The sequence below is a fragment of the Tiliqua scincoides genome, chromosome 1 (genome assembly GCF_035046505.1).
Source record: "Tiliqua scincoides isolate rTilSci1 chromosome 1, rTilSci1.hap2, whole genome shotgun sequence".
Taxonomy (NCBI): Eukaryota; Metazoa; Chordata; class Lepidosauria; order Squamata; family Scincidae; genus Tiliqua; species Tiliqua scincoides.
Window position 1 is genome coordinate 57,387,678 of NC_089821.1, and position 22,034 is coordinate 57,409,711.

General features: G+C 42.9%; 1 protein-coding gene across 1 annotated transcript in view; it reads right to left on the bottom strand.

The window, feature by feature from the left end:
- Positions 1-19,027, bottom strand: part of LOC136644014 (mucin-5AC-like) — a 69,728-nt gene extending 50,701 nt beyond the window's left edge. Inside the window, exons 1-19 of the mRNA XM_066619475.1 lie at positions 18,955-19,027; positions 17,406-17,477; positions 15,984-16,245; positions 14,924-15,038; positions 14,092-14,182; positions 13,026-13,135; positions 12,485-12,698; positions 11,299-11,424; positions 10,663-10,780; positions 9,982-10,120; positions 9,178-9,288; positions 8,094-8,163; positions 6,331-6,468; positions 6,056-6,220; positions 5,613-5,707; positions 5,258-5,384; positions 3,384-3,639; positions 2,227-2,291; positions 830-930 (exon numbers count right to left, since the gene is read on the bottom strand). Coding sequence (XP_066475572.1) covers positions 830-930; positions 2,227-2,291; positions 3,384-3,639; positions 5,258-5,384; positions 5,613-5,707; positions 6,056-6,220; positions 6,331-6,468; positions 8,094-8,163; positions 9,178-9,288; positions 9,982-10,120; positions 10,663-10,780; positions 11,299-11,424; positions 12,485-12,698; positions 13,026-13,135; positions 14,092-14,182; positions 14,924-15,038; positions 15,984-16,245; positions 17,406-17,477; positions 18,955-19,027 — 2,448 coding nt within the window. The remainder of the gene's footprint in view (positions 1-829; positions 931-2,226; positions 2,292-3,383; positions 3,640-5,257; positions 5,385-5,612; positions 5,708-6,055; positions 6,221-6,330; positions 6,469-8,093; positions 8,164-9,177; positions 9,289-9,981; positions 10,121-10,662; positions 10,781-11,298; positions 11,425-12,484; positions 12,699-13,025; positions 13,136-14,091; positions 14,183-14,923; positions 15,039-15,983; positions 16,246-17,405; positions 17,478-18,954) is intronic.
- Between the last annotated feature and the right edge of the window lie 3,007 nt (positions 19,028-22,034).

Sequence of the window (22,034 nt, forward strand, 5' to 3'; positions counted from 1 at the left end):
CCTGGGACAAAGTTCCTGACTTCCTTAGAAGCTTCGCTTACATCAGTGATCTGCACTCATGTCTGGCTATGAAGAATCACTTCTGTCAATGACCTGCACACCTTGTCTGGTTTCTCCAGCAGGCTCTAGCAGGCATGAGGAAGATAAGCGAGCAAAGGAAAGAGATAAGTTGACTGGCAACTGAGAGGCGTGCTGTAGGAGGTCACTTCAAGGTCACTTTGCAGATCTATTATCACAAGTCCACTTGTCCAGAGCAGAGTTTCTCAAACTGTGGGTCGGGACCCACTTCCAGTGGGTCCTGACAGATTCTCATTCTAAAAAGTTGGTCCTGGTGCTAAATGTGTAAGAACCACTGATTCAGAGGGCTAGAGAAAAAGATTCTGTGGGTCTTATATTTGACATGCCTGGTATAGACTGAGGACTTGTAGGACTTGCAGATCAATGGTCAGTGTCCCAGGAATGAAAGATGTTGTTAGTAATTGAATCAAAATCTCTTGTCCTCTCTCTCTCTCTCTCTCTCTCTGTGCACATGTATGAATGTATGAATAATCTATTTAAACAACACCATACTAAATAATAATAATGATTAGCATTTATATGTCACTTGAATTTTCAAAGCACATTCAAAGCACTTATATGTCAGCTTGTAATCCTTAAACCAACTCTGCAAGGTAAGGTCAGTATTATTCTCTTTGTACTGCAGATGGGAATGTGGGTTAGGGACTGTGACTTGTTGAGAATAGCATGTTCAAGGCCTTCCTGATTCACAGCAAAGCCTCTTAGGCACAACACATTAGGCAATAGGCAACAATAGTTCAGGCATACTTACACAATGCATGTCAAGAGTCTGACAGCTCTTCTGACATTCAGCTCCAGTGGTGCCTGCGGTGGCATTTCTGCAGTCAAAGTAGACCATGGGGGCAGCACAGACTAGCAGGGGGAGACACAGAGAGAGAGGTATAAGAGATACCTCTTAGTACAGGCATGGATGCCACAGACCATAAGAACTGGAATGAACCATTTGAGCAGGAAAGTGCTATGGTTTCAAGAACCATTGTTAACAAAGTTCTATAAAGTCTGCACCAACTTTCAACCTTTAATGCATATAAAATGTATATCCAAGCAACAATAAGGTAATTGTTTTGCTTTTGTATTGTTTTTAGTTACAGTTCAGCCATAGCACAGCAGCAGAGCAAACAGTTTGCATGTAGAAAGCTCCAAGTTCAATCCCTGACACCTTCATTTAAAAGTATCAGGTAGAAGATGATGGGAAAGTCCTACTCATAACTGAGAAACCTGGTGAGTCACCAAACAATAGTGGGCTAACAATGCAATCCTATGCATGCCTACTCAAAAGTAAGTCACACTGTGTTCAGTGGGGTTTACTCTCATGAAACAAGATTGTATTCTAATTGCTTAATCCTAACTCCACATGCAATGATGATGGCACAGCCTCCACTATATCCCATAGGGGAGTTTTGGCTGCAAGAGGTCTCCTCAGGTAAGAGGACATTTGTCCCCTTACCCCAGGGTAAGACCTAGCAGCTGCTATAGGTCTACTTGGACCTATACCAGTGATATTACTGGTGCAAGTCTGCATTGATTCATGACAGTGGTTCAGGCCAGGGAAGAGGGTCAGGATTTGGCGGGTACCAATTCTAATCCACCCTCCTCCTTGCCCCATCTCCTCCCTGTTCCACCCACATCTACCCTGCCCCTGCTCAGTTCCACCCCCTACACGGACTTACTGGCTCTGCCAGGTCTTTGTGCTTTTGCACAAGCAGAAGGACTCTGGCCTTCTTGCCAGCACTCTAGCAGCAGAAGCTGCTGAAGTGAGCTTTATGGCTGCTTTGCAGCAGCCATCACTGGTGGAACACACATTCCGTCAGCAGGGCAGCGCAACAGAATTGAGCTGTAAATGGAGCAGTGATGTCTCTTAGCTTCCTACAGACCTATATCTGTTTTTCACTATTTTTAAGACAAAGTCTGGTCATTTAAACAAACAACCCCAAAAATCCTTGCAGCCCAAATCCTGTGCATCTTTACTCAAAAGCAAGTTCCACTTCATACAGCATAACTCACTTCTAAGGAACTATGCATAGGATTGGAACAAGTTGTGTTTTTTTTAAGTTCTTGCTGTATTGACTATAGAGAACTTTAATCTTGTATTGTTTTAGCTATGATTGGACTAGTTCAAATTGAACAGCGAGATAGACAACAAGCAACAATTTTTCTTACCTAGCTTTGTGTCCCCATCACCAATGCAGTTCAACTTTCCTTGAGTACAAGTACTGTGAAAAAGAAAGGGAAATGATGCTAGTTTTTTAGAGTATTTTGGACAGAATTCACTTTCCTCAGAGTTCTGCAAGTTGCAACCATATAATCTTGCCTTGAAAATCACTACAAAGAGCAGAAAACCTGGTGATATTCCATGTGATCCAAGTACACCTGTGGTTTAGGAATTATTGGAATCTGAACATAGGGCCATGCCATCAGTAAATCTGATAATAATGACATTTCCAAATTCTTTGATTCTTCATGAATTCAGGCATTTTAAGGCCCAAACCTATATTTCCTCCCTGCTGCTGGAAGTAGTATTCCGATGGAGTGGGTTGCTTTACGGCCACTGTAAACAGTCTTATGAAAATGCATGGAGCTCTGCACTTCCATAGGCTGCAGAAGTACTGTGCATGGTGGTGGGATCTGGAACAGCCACTACCACTGGCAGGTAAGTAGGGAGGGTGGTAGGGGTTGAAACGGGGTGAGGAAGTGGCGGAAGGGGTGGATCTGTTGGCAATGGCGCATGCTGGATCTCGCCTTTTTGAGGCTATTTGCTCCTTTCTTCTCCGTGGACCTGCACCAGCTAATGAGCTGTCACAGGTCCAAGGAGGTCCATTGTGGAGCAGGAGGCTTACGGAGGGGTAAGGGAAAACAATTCCTCTCCAAAGCCTCCAATCCCATCACCTCCCCCTCCTGGATACAGCACACTCCTTTTTGGCAAAGATGCATCAGCGAAGGGGGGGGGGGATGGATAGGGCTGTTTGTACATTTATGGTATTTGAACTGTTACCTATAATAGAAGGGTTTGGAGGGAAAGGAAGAATGTCACCTTTCTGGCAGTATGTATCTGGCAGTATGTCTAGATGAGTGGCAGTGCCATTTTGATATAGAGTGGGTCACTGGCCTGGCACAACCCAGAAGAGGCCTCTGGAGGCTCACAAAAAGAGACCAAAGTACTTCTCAAAAGAGTAAGTTTAAGTTCCCTCTTATCCACGGTTTCCGGTATCCATTGGGGGGGGGCAGGAATGCATCCCCCATGGATACTGGGAAATTCCTGTATATATAAATTCTGATGATAGTAGATTGTGCCTTAATCCTCTTACCATACAACCCCAAGGTCATGAAGAACTTCACCAGAGCGTATCAGTGTTCCTTTGTAATAACAGGGGCATTTATTAGCAGGCACACATTTTCCAGAATCATCCATGTAGGTGTCACTATCACAGGTACACCCATCCACTGAGGCAAACTTGATATTGCAGGTGACATCGGGTTCATTCAGGGATCGACAGGTAGGTTGGCAGGTATTGACGTTGTATTTATAAATCAGCGATTTGGGGCACTGAGTAGTGTATTTCGCTTGAAGGAGGAAAGCAAAACAAAATGGCATTTATTCACATATTTCAAAATCATATTTCTATCCTGCCCTTCAGTCTTTTCCCCTCTGGTGACTTATAGACAAGAATAAAAACAATCTGTGAAAACACCTAAGTACGAACAAATTAAGGCAATACCAGGTTTTAAATGCTCCTTAAAACGGATAAACTAATGCCAGAAAATAAGCAGCAAGGGAATCAAGCCGACCTCCTTTGAATCAGCAATCTATAGTTTAGGAGCCATGGCTGAAAACTTCGATCCCTTGAGACCAACTGCCACAATTTCATCCACAGGGGGACACAGATGAAGGCAACCAAGGCTGCAATCATATACATATTTACCAAGGCATAAGCCCTCTTAAAAATTCACTAGGACCTACTTCTAAGTAAGCATGCATAGGCTTGCACAGCATGTGATCTAAGTTCATTATTACAGGTGTGCAAACCCAGTCCTGGGCTCAGTGCGCCAGCTCACTGCCAGCATGCATTGTTGCAAATGTGCTGTAAGGCACGTTTGCGGATCCTACCGCTGGGCTAGCGTCAGTGGTAGCCCAGTGCAGACCACTGAGCAGTGGAGAGATTAGCGGGGAAATGGGGGAGGAGGCGTGCCAGGGGGATGGAGTGGGGAGGGAGGGAGGTGGGACCGCCTGACTCAGAGGCACTTGATTCACTGCCAACCTTTTGGTTGGTGGTGAATCGAGTAGCCCCAATGCAGGGATACTCTCTTTACCCAGGGAAGGGAATGAAAGTCCCTTTCTCCCAAGGAGCTGCTGGCGGCTGCCCAAAGTACACTGGATGCGACAGTAGCTATTTTTGGCGCCACTGCAGCCATGCGCCCCAGGCAGCTCAGGATTGAGTTGTGTGTCCCTTTACGATAGGGATGCGTTCTCGCACCTCCATTGTCAAGTGACACTGGACACTAAACAAAGCCTCTGAAGCCAAGGGGAGCTATGCTCCCTTCGTCTCTGTGGGCTTTTCTGAGCAGAGGCTCAAAATGGCTGAAATGGCCGAAAAGAAGCAACTTCTGGTTTCCTCAGGAAACCGGAAGTGACCTTTTGCCTTATAAGTCATTCAGTAGGCCTCCAAATGTCTTATAAGGTGAAAAGGGGTCTTTTCAGCCATTTCAGCCATTCTGAGCCTCCTGCTCAGTGATGTCATTTTCGGCCCTCAGCAGGCCCAATGAATGCTAACTTCGGTCCTCTCTATGAAATGAGTTTGACACCCCTGACTTAGATCTTTAAAAATCAAGACCATCACTTTGAACTGAGCTCAGAACTGGATAAGCTGCCAATAAAAATGGAACAGAATCCCATGATGTAGTCCATACAGAAAACACCACTTAAATGCACTCTGTCTGCTGCATTTTGAACCAATTGTAATAACTGGTAGTTTTCAAAGGCAGCCCCACATTGGGCACATGAAATAGAGATCTGACCAAGTCACTAATGTCTGCATTTTTTCTAAGAAAAGAGGGAATTGAGAATTATTGCTATACAGTATTTTGTGTCCTTCAAATGACCAGCAGGGGCTAGAATCTGATAGAACTAACTGGCAGGAGAGTTCTTTCATTTAAGTTCTGAGATGGCAGTAAGTACACTTACTGCAGACATTGGCCCTCCATCCAAGAAGTTCAATTCCTTTGTCCGCACAGGCTCTGACATAGGAAGAGAGGGCAGCACACATGCAATCTTCACTTCTCTCACAGTTGCAGGTGTCAAATATGCAGTTCTAGAAAAGGGAAATGTTCTCATCAAAATTCACCCATATAATACATTCAAAGGCATTTCCCTTAAGTTTTTCCTTCCATGTCTCAATTTCTTCACCAGCTTGGATTTTAGCTGTAGCTTTTTCTAACCTGTTGAACACATATACCCCAATCAGAGTGGTGTCCCACAGATATTTTTAAAGTCTAGTCTACTTTGATTTTTAAAGGAGATGTTATGGCTAGCGAAGTACCTTTTGATAAGAAGTGGGATTCACTGAGGCATGGCATTTGGCAAAAGGGCCTTCAGTGTCAGCCAGCAATCCACACCAGTGGTGGGCATATTTTTCTGCAAAGAGAGGAATGAAACCACGTCACATTGTGAATTTCTGTAGGTACAAATGGCTGCTTTTAGCACATGGACTGCAAGTCAGTAATTATAGTCCTACAGCAATGCTTGTTTTACTCACTGTGATCTTTGCTGAAGTTACCAAAGCCATGGAATGAGAAAGGGATTGATAAAAGACTTGAATGCATGATGCCTGCTACAGTTGCTCAGATGGGCCAAAGGTACACATTATGAAGAATGAATGCTTGGCCCTTTTTTCATGTTTTACTTTTAAGCAAGTGTGAAGGAGACTGCAAAATGCTCCAAAGTGTCTGCATGTCATGCTTATAATTCTTCAAATATGCCTACCATTTTCAATGCTAAGTGTGCAAGGATCCTCAAAATTCTGCTTGATGTTAGGGCACGCAGCCTGAGTTTTCCAGGTATTAGCAAATGCAGATGCTGTTCCTTCCACCACACCACTTATGGCTTTGAAATCATCTGTCTGGCGGCTGTTGAAGTTTCCACAAAGGCCTTTAAAAGAAATCCAAAGAATTTGAATTGCTCAGTAAATCATCAATGATACACTTTGATGATACACTTTGGGGTCAGGCACTGAAGAAGTTTACATATATACTACTTACCACAGGTCTTCCCTCTGAATGATGGATCCAAATGAACAAATAATTGCATTGTGGGTACAAGTTGGATCTGTAGCTGAAGTCCAGAGTTTGTTTGTATAATGGTGAAGAAAGTGGAAGGTCTGAAGACAGTTACATTAGCTGTGGATAAAGAACAGAAAGGAACCGCTTTCATGAGATCCATATTTGTAAACCAACATTTTGGCAGATCACAATTCTTCAGCAAAAGAAAAACCAAAGAAGACCAAAATTCATATAACCAAACTGATGTTTTGGAAATGTGGGTTGAATGGATATGTACAGGCATTGATGGATGTACAGGCATTCAGCCTAGAAAAGAGGCACCTGAGGTGGGACATGATTGAGACATACAAAATTATGCATGGGAAGGATAGAATGGATAGAGAGATGCTCTTTACAGTCTCACATAACACTAGAACCAGGGGACATCCACTAAAATTGAGTGTCGGGAGAGTTCAGACAGACAAAAGAAAATATTTTTCTACTCAGCGAGTGGAACTCCTTGTCACAGGATGTGGTGACGGCATCTGGCCTAGATGCCTTTAAAAGGGGATTGGACAAATTTTTGGAGGAAAAATCCATTATGGGTTACAAGCCATGATGTGTATGTACAACCTCCTGACTCTAGAAATAGGCTATGTCAGAATGCCAGATGCAAGGGAGGGCACCAGAATGCAGGTCTCTTGTTATCTGGTGTGCTCCCTGGGGCAGTTGGTGGGCTGCTGTGAGATACAGGAAGCTGGACTAGATGGGCCTATGGCCTGATCCAGTGGGGCTGTTCTTATGTTCTTATGTTCTTATGATGCTTAGCAAATTGTTTGATAACTTTCAGTGTGTGCATAACTATCAAGCCAATTCACACTGACCACTATGGAGCCCTGTTTTGATGATTTTTGTATTGGTATAAATTAAAGTAATCATGTTACTTCTTCTGCTGTTGCAGAAATCAGGTCATCTTGCTTTTGTGGATACACTGTGTTCTGCCTTGATTGTGGGTTGGTGATGTCACCTCACACAATTCGGAAGGAAAAAATATTGCATGGATAACCAAGGAACAACGCTTTTCAGGAAGGGTGCACTAGACCCAACTTACTTTTTCCCACTAAATGAAAACTTACTGACTGTAGGGGTAAAGAACCACTTTGCTAAGCACCCTTCTGAGATTCAAACAACAATCCTATTGAGTTTTAGTGCTGGTGGAATGAGTGTTCTGCCAGCTCTGACTGCTGAAAAAGCACTATAAAGTGCTTGCCAGTAGTGCACTCAGTAGCTCACTGCTGGGACACAGGCGTGTGTGTGGCTGGGTCTCCCACTGCCTGCCAAAGCAGGTAAGTCAACAGGAGAGCTGGTAGGGAGTGGGGGAGGGTAGAATGGGGAGGCGAGGGGGAGAAACAGGGCAGGGAGGGGGCTGTAATGAGGCTGGGAGGCTGCTGAAGGAGTGGATATTCCTGCAATGGCACATGCCATATCCTAGTCTCTTTTCCTGCAACCTCTCTGTCCCTTTCTCTCCTCAAACTTTTAGTAGAAAAATCACTACAGCAGATCCAAAGAGACCCATTGCATACAGGTTTACAGATGCTTACATAGTTATAAGGGGATTTAAATTCCACTTTCCTCTGAAGCCTCCTGATCCACCCCCCCCCCTTGCTGAATACAGCATGCCAGCAGGGGAGGGTAGGATAGGCTTTGACTCTAAAACGTGTAAGGCTATGCTGTCAGCCAGAAGTTTCTGGTATTTAATATACCTGCTGAGAAAGGCAGCTGAGTGTAGATCCAGTTGACAAATACACCACCATCAGGCCTGACCACAATGCTCTAGTGACAAAGAGTAAAGAAGTGTTAATCAGTGTGATAAATTATCATACTATAAACTGGTAAAGGTGGGAAGTTGATATCCTGTTTGAATCCTGAACAATTCCATTGAAAATGTTTGCTTTTATGATTTAAAAAATCATGTTTTATTTGGTTTTAATTTCTCCTTCCTTCTTACAATTAATAGTTCTGTGGACACATTATTTGAACCGCATGAAGAACTGTTTTGTGGTAATTTAGCTATTGAGCATTTGCAAAAATGAGGTCACCTTGTTTTTCATGGACACATTGCCTCTTTAGAGTTGATTTTGAACAGATGATGTCATGTCTCTTTAGACAATTGGAAAGGAAGGAATACTGCTAGATCAATCATTATACCTGTACTGTACTGAGTGAATTATTTTAGACCAGGGGTCTCCAAACGCTGGCCCGGGGGCCAGATGTGGCCCGTGGGGAGCCTCTATGTGGCGCGCGGCCAGCCTCTGATCCCCTGAGAGCCTGTGGCCCAGTTGACCAACACAACCAGAGTTGTGCTTGTTGGGTTTGGGAATGTGGGTCCATTTAACTGTGTGCTTTATTTCTTGGGTTGTGTTGGTGCTTGGAGAAATCCCAGACATTTGAGCCCATTCATTCATTCATCTCAGTTCCATCTCTAATGTATTTAAATTAAATATTTAATTTTTTTCCAGCCCTCGACACTGTACCAGATATTTGATGCGGCCCTTCGTCTGAAAAGTTTAGAGACCCCATTTTAGACAATCCTTTCAGTGACACTTTCACAAACAGTTGTACGCAACATGTATTTGACCAACAATAAACCTCACTACAGGGTAATCCATGCTAACATTTAATTATATTGTCAAGAACTGCAAGCTCCACTGGTTTCCCTAGTCAAGATATTTCTGTCATACCTTGGCTGGAAAAACCAAACACCCTTTGCTATACTTATAGGTTCTACTGAATCTTGAACCATTGTGGCTCATAAAGTATCCTCTACTCATTGATTTGGATACTTACAGTCTGGTCTCCATTGATGTTGAGGGCTACCATCTTTAAGCATGTCTCGGTATCTGTTAGGCCACACTTGCGGAGTTCTCCCAGAACAGTAAATGTGTCTTCGTCACAGACCTGGAAAATACCACTGATTACCATGTGTTTGAAAGGCTTGCTGCAAGTGTTCCTAGAATTGAATATTGTGCTGAGACATTGTCGCAGAATAGTAAATATGGCAAGCCCCTTAAAAAATGAGGAAATGAACCCTCCTGATTCTTTTAGATCACTCTTACAAATATGTAGTGTTTTAATTTTTGTTCCTTCCTAGCACAGCTTAATCATTTCAGTGTCAACTCAAATCAACTTGAAATGGTATTAAAGGAATGGTTCTTTATTCTTTCAAACTACTCAGTGAAAATAGTTCATTCAGTTGCAGCAAAACTGCTGTCATACTCATGGAAAGGAGAATATAGAATATATATTCTCCTTTCCAGGAGTATGACAGCAGTTTTGCTGCGATTGAATATGTGATATGTGCATACATATGGATATGTGTATATATGTGTTATATATACATGTTATATATCATCATCATGTTATATATCAATTATGCATAATTTCATGCAGAATCCAAACTGTGTTGAGATATCTCTAGTCTATCAAATGCTATAGCCAAAAAACCAACAGGGCGGGGCAATGGTATACTGCCACGCCCACCACCTGGGGCATTGCTCCACCCAGTGCATGGGAGGAGGTCCATCAGAGGGGTGACACGCCGGTTTCCCATACTGGGTGATGCAAACTCTACTGACGCCACTGATGACTTGCCTTAGAGAGAACATAAGTACAATCTCCATGGACGTTGTAAGTTTTTTTATCATATGTGGAGATGTGTGATCCACCCTCTACTGAGCATATGCCAGGACATGGAAGGTTTGTGCAGTTCCATTGGCCTCCAGTGCAGGAACTGGAAGGAGAGAGAATCCAAGTGAAGAAATGCCCATTGTTAGAAAAGTTGTTTCCATTGATAATAGCTTGCATGACATTGTTCTTGTTCCACCTTTTGCAATCTTATCTGGAAGCAAACACTTTTAAAGCATAGATATAGATTCTGTTTTTTGTTGAAAGAATAAAAAATTTTGTGACTGGACACTAATGATTTTTAGCACAATGGTGTTGAAGCCACCTCAATAGGACTGAGAAACAATCTCACTACCTATCTTGACCAATCTGGAGCATGTTGCAGAAAGGCTTCTGGTCTGTTATTTGCATATGAACAGAGTCCATTAGTGGTTAGCAAGAACCTCATAGGGGAATAATGTATTATGAGAGGTTAGAATGAAGATCAGGAATCTGTCCAAATACAGATGAAGTCACACTGGTTGGTCTCTTAATAAAAAGTTTGGGAATCACTAATTTTAATAATATTTCAGCACTTTTATGGTGTCAAAACTGCAGAGACATTTATGCATAAAGTTTGAGTTATCTAACCAAAATACATTTCATTACCAGGAAAGGCAGTCATCTGAATAAGTTGTCCCTGGAGCATAGGATTTGCCATTGTAGAAACAGGAACACTGCTCATGGGGAATGCAGCCAGATTCGTTGATGTCATCATATACAGTTCCTAAAGGAACAAATAACATCTGTATTATGGTGTAGTGGTTTGAAAGGTGGACTTAGAGCTGGAAGATCCAGGTTCAAATCCCCCCTCAGCCATGAAGCTTCCTGGGTGACCTTGGGTCACTTTCTCTCAGTCTCACCTACCTCACAGGGTTGTTGTGGGGACAAAAGGAGGGGTGCAGCTGTGTACACCACCCTGAGCTTTTTGGAGGAAGGGTGGTGTAAAAATGTGAAAGATAAATAGATAAACACAATTGAAGAAAAGCCAAGGGGTAATTGGTTACATTCACAAATGGTTACAGATAAATAGTAACACTTTAATGAAAGATGACATAAGGAAATTACACCAATTATTTAAAAGCAAAACAAAATGCCGTCTATCCTGCAGATTTTCTTGCCTGCGTAGTGAGCATCATAAGGAAGAAAAGTCTCATTTAGATCAATGAGCAAGTGTGTGAAGTGCTTTGGCCACTGCAGTCTTTTAAAGAACCAGAATGGTTAGAGGTGAAGATGAAATCTTACCTGAAGGACAGAAACAGCCATCCACACAGTGGTCTTCGCAAAGCTGAGATCTTTCAGAGTTGGTACAAGTGTCAGTGCAGGGAGATCCACATTCTTGATATTGCATGTTGGAAGGACATGTCATTGCTGAAAAGAAAGATACTCACTCAATTCCCCTTTTAAGGATATAGTACCCTGCTTTAAAAGACAAAGCCCTATGGTGGATCAGTGTTGGCTAGAGAAGTGCTATTACCTGCCTTCTATGTGTTCTGATAATGTAGCTCATGACAAATATTTTGGCTGATGTCTATTCTGATGACAGAGTTTGTCAGAGTAAGCATGCACATCTTGTAACCCACCAGACAACAGTTGGGTTAGGCCGTGTCCTGGGCATCCCATACCTCTTGTTTTTGAAATCCCAAGAGATCTAGCCCATCACCAGATTACAGCCCAATCCTGAGCTGCCTGTGGCACCCAGGCTCAGCGGCACTGAGAAGGGCTGCTGCCGGATCCTTCGCCTCCCGGGCTACTACGAGAGGCACCTCGAGAGAAGGGGACTTTTGTCCCCTTCTCCCAGGTAAGGTAAGCAGCCCCACAATGGTAAAGGCACTCATGTAGGGCGTGAAGCCCTACACGAGTGCCTTGGATCCTGCAGAGTGGAGCTCCACGGACCCACTTCCCCCCTTCCCCCTGGTAAGCCTCCAGCCTGCCCCCTGGCACGCCTCCCCTGCCCTCTCTCCACCCCCCGCTGGCCTCCCCCCTCCCCGCTCCTGCCCCTGTCCTCACTCCCGCTTGCCATGCCGTGGCTCAGCGGTCCAGGAGACCGCCGAGACGCGTAAGCTAGGCGACCGCCCCGCACTAGCCCAGCAACAGCTGGCGCTGGGCTAGCATCAGCGGGAGCCCGGCGATGAGGCTTGCAAACATACCTTACGGCATCTTTGCGACAGTGCTCGGTGGCACAGAGCCGTGTCACCGAGCACAGGATTGGGCTCTTAGTCTTTTCCCATTTATATTCCATTTTTGGTGTTGAGTACATTTGCTTGGTGGGGGTGGGCCCTTTTCCTTTTCTTTAATAACGTATTATTAAAGTGAGAATGTGGGGCGGAGCAACATGCAATATCAAATGTTCTGCTGACATCAGGATTGATTATATTCCCCTACATTCCCTTTTGCCACCGACTACTCATTGTACTGGATAAATACTTACGGCACAGGTCTGGGGTTCTCCAGTTCTGAGGCTGCCCCCCAGCATGAGCACATTGCCTGGAGTATTCAGCAAAGGTGTCACAGAGACAGGAAGGTAGCTGAAGACTATCACAGAGACACAAATCTTGTACGCAAGCCTCAATATAGTCATTCACTCCCACCAAATGATTACACTGAGAGAATTCGGGGCCAGTCAGCACATGATGGCACACATCCTTGATAGAAAAGAAAAGGAAATTAATTAAACCAATACATTCTACTACTTCAAGAAGGCCTATTTTTAATGCTGATAAATTCATCTTGAACCTTATGATAACATAGTGATATCATCACTGTACATCAAAGTAACATAAATACATTTTGGACACAGTAACAAACAAGGTTAGGCCACCTTCCCAAAGATCTCCTAATCTAATTCAGCTATGGAAGAAATGACTGTGGATTTTCTCTGCTATAACACCAAGCAACACTTCCTAAGGATCCTAGTGTCCTTTTGGAAAAGGGCTCGTGCAAAGCGCAAAAGTAAGCAAATATGTTCTTACATATTGGTCAGTGCAGTTGTCCAGAGAGGATGGTGTAGGATCCTCACAGTCTTCTGTTGGCCCATTCAGCTTCTGCATATTCCCAAATTGCAAGGCAGTTATGTGGGCATCTGTGATAAATAGGGCAAGGGCACAAGATATGACATAGTTAACTGCTTTGTGAACTACTCTTGTTGAAAAGTGGTATATATGCTAAATAAATAAATAAATGTGATTAAAGTATTGCACTGAGATTTGAGAGACCTGGGCTCAAATTCCCACTCAGATAATGAAGTTTACTGGGTGATGTTGTGCTAGTCACTACATCTTAGCCTAACCTATCTTATAGGAGTATTGTGGAGAGGAGTGTCATGTATGCTGCTTTGAACCCCAGAGGAAAGGCAAAATAAAAAGGTGATCAATCAATAAGATCATGATATAGGGTCCAGTATAATCTGGCAAGGTGAGGTGGTACTCTAAATGGCTGTTGTCCCCGTTCTCAGTAGTGCATTATAACACAACTGGGAATGGAGTAAATCTATTGTAGAAAAAGAGGAACTGGGGCAGAAGGGGATGGGACCCATGGAGCTCTGCATGATCTTGAACTCCGTGTCAGGTCTTTTGACCCCACACAGAGTCTCTCAAGTCTGTGCTGACAAAATAGCCAGCACAGACTTGAGAAGCCCCACTGTGGGATTTGGGGCTTTCCCTGAGGGAAGGGAATGGTAGGAGACACCTGGAGGCTTCCCAGCACCTGCTGGATACAGCGGTAGCTGCTCTGGCGCTGCTGCTTCAGCAGGTGCCAGAAAGCTCAGGATTGGGCTGCCTGGTACTGTATTTTGATAAGCTTAAAAACTGGAATTCATCTCATGTTGAAATACTCAGTGGGTGAAATACAAAACAAAGAATGCTACATATTCTAAATATAGATGCTTAATGTATTTTGTGCTTTAAAAACTCTTTTTCTTCTTCAGAATAGATGAAGAGTAGGAATGTTAAAAAGATTGTTGCACCACAGCACTCACGGAATGGGTGATGCTTAAATGGCGGGTACTCATATTCAATAAGCAATGTTTTTGATACTTACTATTTGAAAAGAATTCATTATAGGTTGGAATGCCATTAAAATCCCCACAAAGTCCACAGGTCTGATTGGCATATTTCTTATCCAGTTCCAGCTGAAATTGTATAGAGAAAGTTGATAAAAGTTAATAGAGAGACCCTCCACAATATTGAAAATCAATGAATGCAGCTCCTCTAGATATACTGAAATAGTTTCCATCAATGTTGCATTTCACCAGCCTACTTCAAATTTAGTGGACAGAAAATTGGGGTTTCATTTGCGAGTCACACATTTTATGCTATTCATAAAAGTAAGATTATAACCTAGATAAGTAAAATTTTTACTAGGAAATGGAAATTGAGGTAACAGGTGGCATATCCTGCAAAGACGTTAATATGTTAAATATGTAATTCAAATGTGTTTTCATCTTTAAAAATAGGGATCAAATGCCAAGTGGGAACACAGCTTGGTTGCTGTCTTCCATTATATACAGTATATATATTATATACTGACAGCAGATAAGATATCTATGCAAAGTGTGAACTGATGGGGAATATAGCAACATGATAGATATGTATGCATATGCATGCACGCACACACAGACTCTCTCATAGCAGGTAGGAACACACACAAGCAGATTTTACTTATCTTCATTCCATATCAGAAGACTTTATGTTCAGAACAGTTATTCATTCTGTTCAGCGGTTAATGAGCATGTGTATTCTGAATCTGGATTTAGAAAGGAATATGCTTCCAACATCCAACCCCCACAAATAATGGCATGGTGTAATGCTTCATTTGTACCATTTCTTTATGGTGATATCAGTTCTATACATCAACTAGTACTTATTCTTACCATCACGCTGTCTTTTTGATTCCACTTCAAGGTCAGACCCATCTTGTCACTCACGATCACAAAGCCACTAGATTTCTCAATAAGGAATCCAGACCCACTATAAGGCAGCTGTACCCTAATGAGAAAGCACTGAGTGAAATATTGAGTGACATTTACGTCACAATAAAAAGAAAGGAATGGAGAAGAAATGTATGTGACTGAGCTTTAGTGCCCAGTATTGCCATGCGATTTGATGATGCACCCCTTTGCACAATTCTTTCTGGTTTTAAGTCTACAGATTGGAAACAACTTATACTGATTGCCAGCATTGTGAAACCTTACACCATAGAACTATGCAAGGAAAAGAATGCTAAAGAAGATTTTCTCCTAAGAGATGGGATTACTTCTGATATTATATTTTAAGTTTTACACACAAGAATATGGGACGCAATTACAAATGGACAAGGACATGCACTTCTTTATACTGCTGGAAGGGTCAACTGCAAGTATGAGCTCACATCTCACTAAACTCCTGAGACCATCATTGAACTTCACTCACTTTGCGCTCAAATGCAGCCTTTCTGTCATTACAAAAATATGTGCCTTTGAGCCATCTTCAGTCTAATTTCTAGCTTTAGTTTTAAAAACATTACTAGAGAAATATAAGATGCACAGAGTTTAGTGTGGATTCTGGATGGGGACCTCCACAGCATTTAATTTAAAGTTGCAATACAATTACTGAAGCTTTAAATTAAATACTGTGGAGGGCCCCATCCAGAATTCACACTAAGTAAAATCTGCTTGTGTGTGTTCATGCCTGCTTTGAGAAAGAGATATGAGTGAAGTTCAATGATGGTCTCAGCCCAGAATAGGATTGGGATAAAAATTAATTAAACCAGCTTCCAACCTTGTTCAGGGAGAGCATGTTATGGTCTTCAGAAGTCCAACTCAGTAACACCACTAGTTATTTTGGGCCCAGTGAACATGTAAACTGGCTCTTAGAAAATGGATGCTGGGATCTACTTATCTATGAGGAAGCAGCTTGAGGAAGAACATACAGGAATTTTTTTTTTTTTTTTACCTTTCACCATTAACCAAAATGGTCTCTGGTTCCATTTGAAAGTCCACTCCTACAAGCCTCATGACAATAGAACTGATAACCACATTTGTTCCCTCCACCATACGCCTGATCTGGATGTTGAAGTCCTCAAAGGCAGTGTTGCAATGGGAGGAGAAGACGTAGTTGCAGAGCCCAGGGAAACGATAGACTTCGCCATCAAATGTCTTGATGTGGAAATTGCCCCATGCGCTACACACTTGTCCATTGTGAGTTGGGTTGAAGGCTGTGAATTCACATCAAGTACACACACACACAGTTCTATATTAACCTGAAGATCATTACTGTCGTTTTTGGTCAATGTCTTGATTTCTTAAGGTCATTTCATACAGCTGATTGTATATCACAAGCATATAGCCTGTTAAAATGGATTTTTGTTCTTCACCAGTTTTTGTCTCTGTTGACAACAGGTATTTCTCAGGCCTCTTCCGTGTGCTTTGTTCAGAAGAGAGGCAGACCGACATTGCTACCAGACCATTTCCAGTGCAAGAAGGAGGGCTGCTGATTCCCCCCAAGTGATGGACAGATGGTAAGGCTTTCCTTTCTCAGCGAGGACTATAGTAGGGTAAGCAACAGTGCCCTTTCCAAATTTAACTCAGGGACAGAAGCATCTGCCCAGGTGAGTTGCTATGCATGTCCCCTCCCTGTATTTGGTGTGAAAAGGAGTTGGCAGCAACATTAGCCTAACTCCAATCCAAGCATAGGAAAAAGTAGGCAGACAGTCAACTGATAAGCTGAAGTGCAAGAAGAGAACTTCCCCCAACCCTCTTTGTGCCTCAGCCCTTCAGCTACAACACATTGAGCAGCTGCAACTCAACAACTGGGGATCATTTGAGGCACACTGCTCTGGTGTTCAATGCAGCATACTGCCACATGACAACACCCACATCCACACTCACACAAACTGTGGATGTGTGCTTAGTTTGTTAGTTTACATCCTAGCTCTCAAAAAATGGTTTGAGAAGACTTATAGGTAAAACTCAAGATGATCAATAAGTGACAAGCAATATAAAAGGAACCTTAAAGACAGCGCAGCAGCAAACAAAGTGATATGAATAAAATTCTAAATCTAAAGACAGTAGCCCCAATAAAGCAACAACACACCTAGTTAAAACGTCTGGGCAAATAAAACCACTTTTAGCTGGCACCAGAACCTCATCGGAGTAGATGTCAGGTGTACAGACCTAGGGAGGGCATTTTGCCAGACAAGGAATGCATTGTTTTTCACGTCTGTGTAAGGCATCTATCCAGTTACTTGTCTATTGCAGCATTTGTCCATCTACTGATCCTTTTCCTAATTTTCCTAATATGCATTTTGAACATGCATCCTGTGAACATATTTGATACACATTATAATAACTGAGATAATTCATTTTACTAACTCACATTTTATAACTGGAGTTGTCGTCAGCGGTGGAATGATGGTAACCCGTCCAGATACACTGTCTGTGCAAGAAGCTGGGGGGGGGGGGAGAGGGGAAAGAATAATTTGTATGCATGTATACATTTGTCTATTTCCCAATGCATCTATTGCAAATTATTAGCGCAGTCCAGCCCCTCCGGAACTGGGACATGTAGATGTGAATGCTGTACTAGGAAAGCCCATGGGTGAAAGGATGCAAAGCAACAACAGGAGAAATTCCCAAAGTACCTAGAGGCTCACATTACCCACAAAGTATTGGAGACTAAGGACCTAGTCCTATCCAACTTTCCAGCACTGATGCAGCTGCAGTATGGCCCAAAGGTAAGGAAAGTAACATTCCTTGACCTTGAAGAAGACTCTGTGAGTGCTTCTCCACTGCAGGATGCAGCACATGCCCCATTGGCATGGCTGCATCAGCACTGGGAAGTTGGACAGGATTGGGCCTGTAGACTGATAGACTTTCTAGTGTACAGATTTTTGAGGAATGTTGGGGCTGCCCTCCCTGTGCTAATTGAATCCCTACTGGATTTTAGAGATAGATGAAATGTGCAAGGTCTCTCGAGGAGATAGGGTGTGGTGTCAACAGTGGCCCCTTGTTCTGGCAGGCAAGCATAGAGCCTCAGGGCTCTGACTAGCTGTGGGTATGCTGCACAGCTGCAGCCACTAGAGGCTACCAGGTCATTAAGGGATAACAGCAGCATCTGATAGAGAGTTTGGTAGGTAGTAGAAGGAGGAAAGCTTGAGGAAGGAACCAAACTGATGGATTAATGGACTGAGGAGCTAATGTCTGATGGACTACTGGAACTGCTGATGAACTAACTGACTAAAGGACAGATGGGTGAATGGACTTTGGAGACACTGGAGACTGGTTGTTACTCCTAAGACCTGCTGAGGACCAAATTGTTGCTGCGGTGGCTGGAGAAGCTGCTGGCAGGAGAGGGGAGGAAGGAGGACCTCTGCAGGTTGAACAGGTAAGCTACCCTGGTGGTGGGGTCCAACAGTGCTGCACTGCAGAACTAGAGCCATTTTTGGGGGACCAAGGGTAAGTAATTAGCCTAAAGTGGGCATATGTTCTCTAGGTGAAGCTTGGACTGGGGATTTGGCAAAACAATGTACTATGCATCTTTAAAAATCAGATAGTGGCATTCCTACAGGCATTAGGAAATTTGGGAAACCTATATTTCATAGTATAAAATGCAGTTAGATGAAAATGTTTTAAGAAATATACATTTATAGAAGAACAGCAACTTCCAAAGATGTGCAACAATTATACTTTTTTATTTAGGCCCTATAGCTGTCTTCTTCATTGCCATGTCATTAAATGTATTTGCTTCATGTTGTACAAAATTTCTAATACAGAATTATCAAATATTTAACTGAAGTGATATTAAAAGGAAAAACTTTTAATTTAAATTGAAACAATTGTATGGCTTACAATATGGAATGAGTTACAATTATGAAAATGAATTATAATCTTTTAGAATATGAAATGAAAAGCAAAGGAGATTTTACCTTTTTGTTGGATATAGCAGATGGTTAATATTAGGGCCCATAATGGTACCGGCAATCCTTTACCAAACTCCATCTTGAATGGAGTTTGGTGTGAAGATATTCAGCCAGCCTCTGGCCAGAAGGGCTTGTTCACCCGTACTCTCAGGGTGTTTTATAGCAGGAGATGTTGGCTGTTTTCCCAACTTGTTTGACAGGGTCTAACAAGGTGGAGCTGTGGGGATCTTAGTAGATACAGAGGTAAACAGAGGATGCTCTTCCAGTTCCTTGGTGACTGGCCAAGCATGTTTGCCTTTGGGGAGTTGTATTATTTTTTTGTCAAGGTTCCATCTAATAAAGGAAATTCTAAACGAATAGCTAAAAGGTAAGATTTCTTCCCCATCAAAAGAAATTGAAGATCCTGGAAAAAAAACAACCTCAAGGATCTCTTGAGTCACTATGTGGTTTTCTGAATGACAGGCAGGTCACTGTTTAGTGTGCTGGTTACTTTTAAGTGATGCCCATCTCATCTGGAAAATTGTCCTTTCCTTGTAAGCACGGAGAAGGAGTGGAAGGTTTTAACGTAGGCGAAATCATGATAATCTGAGAACTACTACTGTACTCCTGGGTAAATCTGCTCTGAGAGGCTGATAGCAGGCGAGAACCAGAGTGTTTAAGAGCAGTATATTCTGTATATTCATATAATTTTTTATTTATGCAACTTGAGGATCAATAGGAAGAAACCCCAGGATGTAGAGAGCTATGGGATGGGATGTCTAGAGGAAGGGTGAGTAAAGGGAGGGGTGACAAAGTAGGTACCAAATGTTAATTAATATGAGCTAATACTCAAATCTTTGGATACAGTTGTGTGGTATCTCCCACAAAGACTTTGTTTTGCTTTTTGAGTCTTTGTAGCATGAGTGGAGCATCTCATCTCTTGACTTGGTTCTAAAACTGGCACAAGGGGACACCTGACCATTCACTCCAGCATTGGGACCTGACCTCTCTGCCTAGCATCAGAACTGTCAATGGTCAGGTTTGTATGTTGTTAGTATTTAACGTGTCAGTAAAAAATGTATTCTAGCCACAATTCTTTATCACAGAGAATTTTATTTTATTTTTATTTGTATTCAGCATTATAAGTGAATACTTGTCAGTTTTATTTATAAGTTAAATTTTCTGATATACAGACTTTTTCCACTCCTTCATAGAAGAAAGATGAATTAATGAATATTAGTGCCATTAGCAAACTATCATGTGTAGAACAAACATGAAGATAACTGAGGGCCCAATCCTATCCAATTTCCAGTGCTGGTGTAGCTGTGCCAATGGGGTTTGCACTGCATCTTGTAATGGAGAAGCAGTCACAGAGGCCTCCTTAAAGTAGTGAAAAATTTGTTCCCTTACCTTGGGACTGCCGTACGGCTACACTGGAGCTGGAAAATTGGATAGGATTGGACCCTATATATGTTATTGTATTTGTTAATTATTAATTTGTATTTTTATCAGTGTACAGTATGTAAATACATTTATCAAATCATAGAAGTATTTTAAAAATACATTTAAATCTAAACCAATAAATGACTTGCAGAAAAAGTCCAGTAGGAGTCTAAGGGCCCAATCCCATCCAATTTTCCAGTGCTGGGGCAACTGTGCCAATGAGGTATGCACTGCATCCTATGGTGGGGAGGCAGTCACAGAGCCCTCCTTAAGGTATGGGAACATTTGTTCTCTTATCTTGGGGCTGCATTGCGGCTGCACCGGTGCTAGAAAATTGGATAGGATTGGGCCCTCAAAGTGCAATCCTATTGTATGTCTATTCAGAAGTAAGTCCCATTTATTTCAATGGTACTTACTCCCAGGTAAATGAGTATAGGATTGCACCCTCAACAGCAGAAAGCACAATAGAAAGGGAAGATCTAAATCTGTCTGAAAATTCAGTGTTCATTTTTGTCTAACTTCCATTGCTAAGCGGTCGCCAAATACCCTGTAATCATGAACTGCCAGTTTTGCAGTTTTAACACATTTTAGGGTGCAATCCTAACCCATTTTCCAGCACCAAAATAAGGGCAACACAGCTCCAAGGTAAGGGAACAAACATTCCCTTACTTTGAAGAGGCCTCCATGAGCGCCATCCAACTACTGGATGCAGCACACGTCCCATTGGCACAGCTTTGCCAGTGCTGGAAAGTTGGTTAGATAGGTCATGGTTCAGGATGTGGACTCACCTCCCTGCATTACAATCTCTGCGCATAAACTGGAGGTTGTCCATGACTTTGTGTACCTTGGCTCAACGATCTCCGACACTTTCTCTCGAAACCGAGCTAAACAAACGCATCGGTAAAGCAGCTACCACGTTTTCCAGACTCACAAAGAGAGTCTGGTCCAACAAGAAGCTGACGGAACAAACCAAGATCCAGGTCTACAGAGTACACTTCTGTACTGCCACGAGTCATGGACTCTTCGCTCACAACAGGAGAGGAAACTGAACGCTTTCCACATGCGCTGCCTCCGACGCATTCTCGGCATCACCTGGCAGGACAAAGTTCCAAACAACACAGTCCTGGAACGTGCTGGAAACCCTAGCATGTATTCACTGCTGAAACAGAGACGCCTGCGTTGGCTCGGTCATGTCGTGAGAATGGATGATGGCCGGATCTCAAAGGATCTCCTCTATGGAGAACTTGTGCAAGGAAAGCGCCCTATAGGTAGACCACAGCTGCAATACGTCTGCAAGAGGGATCCAAAGGCCTTAGGAGTGGACCTCAACAAGTGGGAAACCCTGGCCTCTGAGCGGCCCGCTTGGAGGCAGGCTGTGCAGCATGGCCTTTCCCAGTTTGAAGAGACACTTGGCCAACAGACTGAGGCAAAGAAGGAAGGCCCATAGCCAGGGAGTCAGACCAGGGACAGACTGCACTTGCTCCCGGTGTGGAAGGGATTGTCACTCCCAAATTGGCCTTTTCAGCCACACTAGACGCTGTTCCAGAACCACCATTCAGAGCGCGATACCATAGTCTTTCGAGACTGAAGGTTGCCACCAACAACAACAAAAATTATATCTATTCCATGTGAAGTGGGAATGTTAGAACAGGAATGTCAAACAT